Genomic DNA, 10342 nt, shown 5'->3' with positions numbered 1-10342 from the left:
GCATTGATTGCAAGATATGCACAACACGAACAGGGCCAAAAAGCTCTCGGCTGTATTCAGTGGATGCAAAGCGGGGGCCTCTCTCCAGATGCAATCACATACGCGTGCATCTTGAAGGCATGTGGTTGTACGCAAGATGCCAATATTGGCTTGAAAATTCCCTTTAATAGGGGCTGTTGCAAAAAAAATGATGTGCTTGGCAATGCCTTGGTCAATATCTATGCCAAATGTGGTGCGAGATAACGAAGCAATCTAGTTCACTCCCTTCTCGATCAGCTGTCTTACTATTAGGCTAAACTGACACTGACTCGCTTGGCGGCTCTGCGTACAAGCACGCAGATTGCTCAAATCGTTGCCTCGTCACGTTTCTCGTCTGATTGCAAAGAAAGCCATGTCCTCCCACCTTCTCCTTCTCGCCTTTCAGCTCCATTTATGCATGTACTCTCTGCTACACGGATCCAGCAACGCCGAAGGCGCCCTATCCGGTCTCCCCTCAAGTGTGCCCCTCGGCACTTCCTTCTCCAGTACTACTCAGGCCATCTGGATGCAGTCGCAGAATACGATCTTTCAGCTCGATTTGCGCCCTTGGCACGGCATCGAACAATATTGCATGGGCGGCGTGCGCTACACCTACAAGAACCCCAATGCCTTCATCTGGTCCTTCAACACAGTTCCAGAGCCCTTGGTTGGCTCCAATTGCAACCTTACCCTTCGCTGGGATGGAGTTCTCGCCTTTGACCTCATCCCCACTGCTTCATCGACTTCCCGGGTTGTTGCTTGGCAAACTCCCACTGCCGGTCTAAGCGTGCAAAACCTAACTCTCCAAGATGACGGCAATCTTGTGCTTGTTGATGATTCGGGTGGCATCCTGTGGCAAAGCTTTGAGTACTTCCATCATCTCTTCCTGATTCCGTCTGGTATGAGGTTTTTGCAAAATATCACTCTTTATGATAGAGTTGTTCTATATGCAGATTTTAGCATGCCAGGATGCTATGCGCTGCGTATGGGCTCGCAGGGGCGCCTAGAGATGTTCACAAGGGCAAATATGTATGTGTATCACAGCATTGGCATTAACACATCAGCAAGCGGAAATAACACAATCGCAAACTATGTCGTAATCAACCAGGATATAGAGTTTTATAGCAGTCAGGGGACCCTCATGGGCACAGTAGCTCATAATGTCCTTGACAATGATCCATTGCCCAATCCAACTAATCTGACAGGCTCTGCTCTGTTTAGGGATGGTAATCTGATGATGAATCACCCTAGCCCGGCCAATCTGAATAAGCATCCATGGTATTACAATTCATCAATTAGTGGTTTTTGCGATTTCCCCCTTGCATGTGGGGAATATGGTTTATGCAATGAGGCAACCAGAGAATGTAGTTGCCCTCCAGGATTCCAACGCAGTTTTACTATGCCTGCATGCACAGCGACAGATGAGAAAACCAGTAAATGTAGTTGTCCACAGAAATATCTCTCAATGCCAAAGTTGAGTTCTACATGCATCCCAGTAGACTCTGCCTACAGCTTGCATCCCATAAATGTTTCTTTCTATCCCCAACCCTCTGCTGTCCGCGTGGCCTCTCAAGCCGCGTGCCGCAACCTCTGTGCGGAGAATGCATCTTGTAATGCTGCCCTTTTTGATTCCAACAGATCTTCATGTGCCTGCTTCCCTATCCTCTACACAGTTGCTCTGCCTTCTCACAACAAAGCAACAGGCCAGGTCATGTTCCTTAAAATTACTGTAGTGGGCAGAAGCTCTCGTTCTGCCACTGCCATCATTGTAAGTGCTACCATTGGGGGTGCTTTTCTCATTTCCATTGTGGTTTGCTTGATGCTATTTTGGAGGTTTCGGTCGCATGCTCGTTACATTCACATTCAAGCCCAAAATCAATTTTTGCAAGACATATCCAAACTGCCTCCGCGATTCACATACAAGGAGTTGGAAGTTGCAACCAACAACTTCTCTAACAGGCTCGGAATGGGAGGGTACGGATCTGTTTATGAAGGGGTTTTGAATGTGCCCTCAGGTATTGCCAAAGTGGCAGTAAAAAGGCTCGATCAAGCTGGAGCTTCTGCATTGTCTACCATGGATGAGCAATTCAAAGCAGAGGTTGCTACCATAGGTAGTGTGTCACATGTCAATCTGGTCACTCTAAAAGGCTTCTGCATGGAGAAGAATGCACGGTTGCTTGTATTTGAGTTCATGCCAAGAGGTTCCTTGGATAGATGGCTCTATATTCATAAGCCGCAAGCCGAAGAAAGCAGCTCTATTGCTTGTGGAAGGTCATCAACCGAGCTCCTTGATTGGGAGAAAAGATGTCGCATAGCATTAGATACTGCGAAAGGTTTGGAATACCTGCATCACCAGGCAGCTGAGCACATTGTGCATTGCGATGTGAAGCCAGCAAACATACTACTGGCTGATGATTTTCATGCCAAAGTTGGAGACTTTGGTTTGGCCAAGCTGACAGGAAGTGATGCCCAAAGCTTTGCTATGACGACGCTGAAAGGAACAAGGGGGTATCTTGCTCCAGAGTGGCTACAAGATGCGAGCATCACAGCAAAATCAGATGTGTATAGTTATGGGGTAGTACTGCTGGAGCTTTTAACAGGGAAGAGATGCATAGATCCAGAATATGGGCATCTAACCACATGGGTTATGAAGGCAATCTCTGCTGCCAAAGATAGTTCAACGCTTACTTCTATTGCCAACAGCAAGGTTTTGGACTGTGACACTATAGATGTCCCCCTTGTGGAAGCAAAGATTATGGATGGTCACTTATCCTACGGCGGTGTTCCTAATGGTAGCTTCTTTCGTGTGCTGATGCTGGCTCTTGCTTGTGTGCAGGTGGATCCGAGCAACCGCCCGAGCATGACGGCTGTTGTTCAGATGCTGGAAGACATTTTTGAAATCTCACACTCAGTACCATCCTTAAAGTTGAACGAGAGGAGCGAGAAATATTTTCCTGTCCATCTTTCTGTCTTGGATTCTATAAATTCCATGTCAAGCAGTGAAATTTCTAGTTGGTAGTTTTATAGACCACCTTTGCTCATGGAAAATTTCAGATGGTTTATTGTACGGCATGCCATACAATCCTTGGTGCTGTCTTTCAAGGAGACTGTTGTGTCTACAATGCCAGATTTTAGGTCATGATTGTTGGAAAGGTATGTCAGGCTTTTTTCCTTTCGAAGCTTGATGAAGGAGAAACACCGTCTTCAAAGAAGTACTAATGGAAGCTTAAGAAGGGTAGGTGAAGCTAGTGACAAAAACCTCTGCCTAGGTGTCGGGTGCCCTCTTCTATGTGTGAGCTAGAAGGAAGACTCCCGTCCTGCCGCCTAAAGGAAAGAAAAGAAATTAAGAAAAGCACTAGAGACTTGTGGATATTGCAAATAGTAACACCACCACCAAGTGAAGAAGAGGTGCTAGCACAACCAGTTAGCCTCGCAGATTACATGTAAATTGATATAATTGGTAAATCAAGCGTTATAGCTTGATGTTGTGGATTGATATAATTGGTAAATTAGACATTGCAGATCCAGACCTGGAGCTGCAAATCAAATCTAGTTTGAATCTCAAGTGATATAATGTGAGCAAATTCTCCAATGAAAGATGGACAACAGAATGCCAATTATAGTAGTCGATAAAAAACCGATTAGACAAATCGGAGTCGATCTTGGCTAGATGAGCCTATCCTCATTGGATGCTTCTTTTGAATAGAATAAAAAAGTTGTGCTTTTGCCTCTTTTGAACAGGAAGCATGGGCTTGTCTGAACTTGGCGTTATCGCAACCATATTTAGCTCGACCTTCAACAAACATATCACTCAACGCCCACTGCCCCACAAGTAGTCAGCGATTTGATTTACCTGATTGACTTGTAGAGTCATTAGTGATGTTGAACTTGCAGGTTGCTAGAATTACAAGTTCAATGATGCAGAGACTTTTGGTCGAAAAGTAATAATACTATCTCAAAGCTTTGAAACTTTTGGTCGAAAAATATTAATACTATCTCAAAGCCCCTTGATCATATACGTGCGCGCATTTGGTCAGAGGGTGCTAAACTACATAATTTTTTCATATGGGCATCCACAGTCCGCCTGTTTTTACATAGGTGTACATGTGAACGCATACTTATATGCATACATTTCGATCAAAGTCAAATTTGAGTAGCTACACACAGTATCCCTCATTTTCGTGAACACACAGTGTTGAAGGAGTACGAGCGGAAGTGTGACGCGAGAGAGAGAGTGCGAGAAGAAGAGCACGATGATATGGTGAACTCACTCTACTGTAATGTGTAGAGCATAGTGAGTTCTTATTAGGTTTTTATAAAAGAATATGTGTACATACCTGACGGCCCGCCCACTTACCTGGGCGACCACATTGGGCTTTATACCCCTACAACCTTCCACTTAAAGTCCAATGTGGTACTTTAAGTGTGAGAGAAGCTACTATACAAGCTAATATACAAGAGATGTAGAGAAGTGATGTACTACCCTACACCTAACTGCTTGCGAAAGTGCGCAAAGCTCTCTGAGGGAAGTCCTTTTGTAAGTAGATTAGCAGGATTTTCTGTGGTGTGAACTTTGACAAACTGAATTTGCTTATCCTCGAGCATTTCCCTGATGAAATGATACTTTTCATCCACATGCTTTGTCTTTGAGTGATAAACTGGATTGCGAGCCAGTTGTATAGCACTCTGACTATCACAATATAACACGGGCATCTCTTCTTTGATCCCCAAATCTGTTACTAGTAGATTAAGTCAAATTGATTCTTTGCATGCCTCTGATGCTGCAACATATTCAGCCTCTGTAGTAGACTGAGTAACACAATCTTGTAATCTAGAACGCCATGATACTGCTCCACCAGCCAATGTAAAGACATACCCTGACGTAGACCTTCGGTTGTCTAAGTCACTTGCATAATCTGAGTCTGTAAAACCCTTTACACTTAGCTCTTGACTCCCATAGCATATACGCATACTCTTTGTAGCTTTCAGGTATCTCAATATTCCTTTCACTGCCTCCCAACGTTTCTTGCCCGGGTTTGACATGTATTGACTTACTACTCCCACTGCAAATGCAATGTCTGGGCGAGTAGCAATCATTGCATACATCAAACTACCCATTGCAGAAGCATATGGAATCTTATCCATTTCAGCCTGTTCTTCCTCAGACACAGGACAATCTTGTTTGCTAAGCTTCACATATGGTGGCAATGGAACACTCAATGCCTTTCCCTTCTCCATATTGGAACGTTGCAAAACGTTGTCAATATACTCTGTTTGAGATAACCAAATCAACTTCTTTGATCTGTCTCTCTCAATGCGCATACCAAGTATATGACTTGCCTCACCCATGTCTTTCATGTCAAACGATTTTTCCATCTTTGACTTCAAAGCTGAAATTTCTTCCAAGTGCTTGCCAGCAATCAACATGTCATCCACATACAAAATAAGGATCAACCAACTACCATCCTTAGCCTTCTTTGTATATAGACAGTGATCGAACTCACTACGTTTGTAGCTTTGAGAAAGCATAAACTTGTGGAATTTATGGTACCATGTCCTCGGTGATTGTTTTAAGCCATAAAGACTCTTTAACAACTAGCATACCAAATCTTTCTTGCCTTTCTCAACAAACCCTTCTGGCTGCTGCATGTAAATTTCCACATCTAAATCACCATGCAAGAACGCTGTCTTGACATCCATTTGGTGCAACACCAAATCTAATATGGCAACCAATGCAAGAAAGCATCTCAATGTAGTCATCTTGACCACCGGAGAGAAGACTTCATCAAAGTCAATGCCTTGTTCTTGCTTAAAGCCCTTGGCAACAAGCCTTGCTTTGTACTTTGACTGACTATCATGAGCGGTGATCTTATACCTGTAAACCCATTTACAAGGTAGAGCCTTTTTGCCCTGTGGTAATTTAATTAGATACCATGTCTGGTTTTTATGCAGAGCTGTCATCTCTGACTGGATGGCCAATTGCCAATTCCCGGAGTCCTTCATTTTCACTGCTTCCTTGTAACATGAAGGCTCATTGCAATCAGTCAACATGACATAGTTCATAGATGGAACAAACCTATCAGGAGGTCGCGTGACACGTCCAGATCTACGCACAACAGGTGGCTCAGGCTTAGCCACAACCTGTGGTTCCAATCTATCCTGTCCTTGCTCCTCTTGAGCCCTGACATTTTGTCTTACACGTGCAGGTCCATCTTCTTGGAAGACAACTCTTCTAATCTCCTCAACCCTCTCTGGTTTAGAATGATATTTGGATTCATTAAAGGGAACATCATTGTTGCGGATAACCTTTCTGGATTCGGGATCCCATAGTCTGTACCCCATCTCACCAGAATTACCATAGCCTAAAAAGATGCACTTTCTACTCTTTGGCTCAAGTTTGTTCCTAAATTCCTTTGGAACGTGAGTATATGCCTCACAGCCAAAGACTCTGAGATGCTTGTAAGAGGGCATTTTGCCTGACCATACCATCTCTGGCACTGAATCCTTCTGCAAAACCTTGCTAGGAGATCTATTTATAAGATGAACAACTGTTGACACAGCTTCAGCCCAAAACCCATTTGGCAGCTGTGCATTAGACAACATACTTCTGACCTTCTCTTGTATGGCCCTATTCATCCTCTCAACAACACCATTTTGAGGAGGATTGTAAGGAGCAGTAAGTTCACGTTTTATACCTTTTGACTCACAAAAGTCCTGAAAGGCGTTTGAAACATACTCTCCACCATTGTCAGTGCGTAATCATTTAAGCTTCTTGCCACTCTGATTCTCCACAAGTGTCACAAACGTTTTGAAAACACTAAACGCTTCATCCTTGTGCTTGAGAAAGTAAACCCATACTTTCCTCGAGTAATCATCTATAAATGTCATAAAGTAAGAAGCTCCCCCTAGAGATAGGTTATGCATAGGTCCACACAAATCAATATGAACAAGTGCCAACTGTGTATCTCTTCTACTGCTTCTATGCTTATGTGGATGCTGTGTTTGCTTACCATACAGACAATGTTCACAAAATTCAAAATCATTAAATGAAAAGCTAGGCAAATAACCAGAATGAGACAAGATTTCCATTCCCTTCTTGGACATATGTCCTAACCGGCTAAACGTTCGGTTGCTCGGTTACATTGATTACATTTTTAGAGACATTTGATACATAAATCATGTAAAGTCCTCCAGACTTTTCTCCATGTGCTACTGCCATCGAACCCTTGGATATCTTCCACGTGTTTTGTCCAAAAGTGGTGACGTAGCCAGCATCATCAAGTAAACCTGTGCTGATCAAGCTCTTTGTAATTGCGGGAGCATGTCTCACATTCTTCAGCGTGAAAGAAGAGCCATTCTGAAACTTCAATTGAATATCTCCAACACCTAAGATCTCACATGTCTGCCCATTGCCTAGCCGAACATGATCTTTAGTGGTCACATAAGAGGTAAACCACTCCTTGTTTGGAGACACATGAAGTGATGCCCCTGAGTCTATAATCCAGTCACTCAGTGTATTTCCATTAGATGCTGTAAGAAGAGCTGAGTCCATTGTATTCTTCAAGAAGTAGATTTCTCCTGACACTAGACTGTCATCCTCTGCAACAATGTTTGTCACATTTATTTCTTGAATCTTCAATGAGGACTTGTTCTTCTCACCATGGTCTTCAGCTTTCTCTTTGCCTTTTTCTGCTTTCCATTCTCTGCAGTCTCTTTTCATGTGACCCTTCTTGCCACAATGGTAGCATTCTATGTCACTCTTGCCTTTAGCAATGCGGGACTTGATACGAGACTGATTCCTCTTTCCACCTTTGTAATTTTCTTTGGTCCTTCCCCTGACAACGAAGGCTGTTCCTTTGCCTTTGTCCATTGTCTTTCTATTGGTTTCTTCACTAAGCAGACTTCCTTCTACACCTGCTATGTTCAAACCATCTGGAGGTGCAGAATTACTCAAAGCTGTGCGAAAAGTGTCCCAACTTTCCGGCAATGTGATCAACAAGAACATAGCTCTAACAGGTTTATCAAACTTGACACCTTGAGATGAAAACTGACTGTAGATGGTGTTGAATTCATTTAGATGATTGGACATAGGGGTCCCTTCTTTCATCTTCAAGTCAACAAGCTTCTTAAGCCACTATAACTGTGAAGCTGCACTCTGCTTTTCATAAAGATCACTCAGCTTTGTCCATGCTTGATAAGCCGACATCTCGTCTGCTACATTGAAGTAAACACTTTCTGTCAAAGTCAGCATAATATTAGAAAGTGCCAATTCATCCATTTAGCTTCATTCATCTTCGTCCATATCTTCTGGTTTTATCCCCTTGAGCTTTATAGGTTTTGCTTCTTTTGTACCAACACGTGCCAAATCTGCTTCTTCCACAATAGGAAATTGGTTCCATCCAGCTTCTTGATATTGTAAAGAGCAGTGTCCTGTGATCCAGCCATAGCTACGCTTCACAGTAGTTTACTTTCTTGGGAAAAATTCCGCAGAGTTTCCCCTGTAAACTGACCTCTGAACCAATATCAACCTGTCAAATGAACCAAGGAAGCTTCAGATTCTGCATAAATTTCGGCAGAGTCTCCTTTGTAAAATGGCTATGGTGTACTCAAAAAACAGACCAAAAATAGCTCAAAAAACCATTGTCTCTCTAACACTGTAAGCTGTGGGTAAACCTGTCCTGCACCTGTACTGTCTCTCACTGTCCTGTAAGCATAGACTGTGACAATGCCTCAACGGCAGTAAAGCAAAGATGCAATCCCAACTGTCTAACTCACAGTTAATACATCCTAGCTGCCTATCTAAGGGTGCTCGAGGGATCGCTCCAAGACCTGTATCACTGAAAGGATCTTAACAGTCGAGAATCCCCCAGCTCAATAAAACCTCACTCGACCCTCAACAAAGGCTGCAGTGAATCTGACAATACATAGACTTCCCACAAATCATACATCCACAAATTTCCCACTATATGCTGTAACCGCTGCGACGGTTGTTTGTTGCGTGACTCACAGCCAGCAAACCCTCAACAGACATACATCATATCTGACAATACATCCCATGTGGAAGTACCTGCAATGTCAGGATGAAATCTGGAATATCAAGTAGCAAACACAAGCTACCTGGTGAACCAGTGGATGTCGCCTACAGTCTGTGTGTAGATGCGCCCGTGTCGTATGTGACACACCTCCAAGAACTGTGAGTCGTCCTTCGATGTGTAGACAGCCACAAATCAACACTCTGGGAGTGACGATATCCTCAGCAGCTGGAGTCATAGGCCGAAACCCCAAATTTGCTGAGTCGGATCTGCACCCGCTGAGACCACGTAGTCGAAAATGGCCTGCGCAGAACTTTGTCAAAGCCGAACGGTGGCCGAGATGACCTCAGAATGAAATTCTGAGAACACCAAGTCCTTCGGGCTCTCCCACAAGATTTGGGGCCGTGTCTTCGCCTGTCGAATCTCACTCCAATCTGAGTAGGTGACTCTGGCTACCTGTAAATGCTGCCCCGAGCCTCGATTTGAGCTCTGATACCAGTTGAAGGAGTATGAGCGGAAGTGTGACGCGCGAGAGAGAGAGAGAGAGAGAGAGAGAGAGAGAGAGAGAGAGAGAGAGAGAGAGAGAGAGAGAGAGAGAGAGAGAGAGAGAGAGAGAGAGAGAGAGAGAGAGAGAGAGAGAGAGAGAGAGAGAGAGAGAGAGAGAGAGAAGAAGAGCACGGCGATATGGTGAACTCGCTCTACTGTAATGTGTAGAGCATAGTGAGTTCTTATTAGGTTTTTACAAAAGAATATGTGTACATACCTGGCGGCCCGCCCACTTACCTGAGCGACCACATTGGGCTTTATACCCCTACACACAGAATAATCATTTTCGTCATTTTCTATGTGCAATATGGAAGGTAATGATTGTAGTAAACGTGTGAGTATCATCAATAAAGATAAACGACAAATTGGTTAATTTAGGGTTTGACAAGTGTACAATCGCGGATTAATAACTACAGGTTTGTTGGCAGTATGGGTAAAGAAGCAACCTGATGTAGATACATGCTCTAATGATCCTTTAATCTGCGAAACTTCATTAACTGGAGCACCTTCAATGCAGAATTTGAAGATGTTCCAAACGAAAGGTATGTTTAAGAACATTTTTTTTGAATTTGTCCGATAAAGAAGAATCCCTGTTTATTTAGTAGTGTTAGTCGTAAAGAAAATTGTGCGAAAGAAGTAGTTGAATGTCGTCCCTTTGATGGACTATTTGCAGAAATTGGAGACATGTCAGAGAGGAATCATTTTGAAAATGCTTCCTCTCTCACATGCTTGTCTCCATTTTCTGC

The 10342-nt window shown here is 43.5% G+C and overlaps 1 protein-coding gene across 2 annotated transcripts; it reads left to right on the top strand.

Annotated features, from left to right (window-relative positions):
- Positions 1–265: 265 nt before the first annotated feature.
- On the top strand, positions 266–3762 carry LOC147431186 (G-type lectin S-receptor-like serine/threonine-protein kinase SD2-5). 2 transcript variants are annotated; one of them, XM_086493824.1, is made up of 2 exons: positions 696–885; positions 972–3762. In XM_086493824.1, exons 1-2 carry the CDS (start codon positions 828–830, stop codon positions 3035–3037), a joined length of 2124 nt encoding a protein of 707 aa, XP_086349950.1. In that variant the 5' UTR covers positions 696–827; the 3' UTR covers positions 3038–3762. The 2 variants fall into 2 exon arrangements, with proteins under 2 accessions (XP_086349949.1, XP_086349950.1); XM_086493823.1 differs by having other exon boundaries at positions 266–3762.
- Positions 3763–10342: the final 6580 nt, after the last annotated feature.

The sequence above is a fragment of the Adiantum capillus-veneris genome, chromosome 21 (assembly GCF_014529385.1).
Source record: "Adiantum capillus-veneris isolate H3 chromosome 21, ASM1452938v2, whole genome shotgun sequence".
NCBI classification, from domain to species: Eukaryota; Viridiplantae; Streptophyta; class Polypodiopsida; order Polypodiales; family Pteridaceae; genus Adiantum; species Adiantum capillus-veneris.
Note: the sequence above shows the minus strand (reverse complement) of the source record. Positions and strands in the feature narration are given on the sequence as shown.

Coding starts and splice junctions, on each gene's coding strand:
- LOC147431186 (XM_086493823.1), top strand. CDS start 392: ATGTCCTCCCACCTTCTCCTTCTCGCCTTTCAGCTCCATTTATGCATG.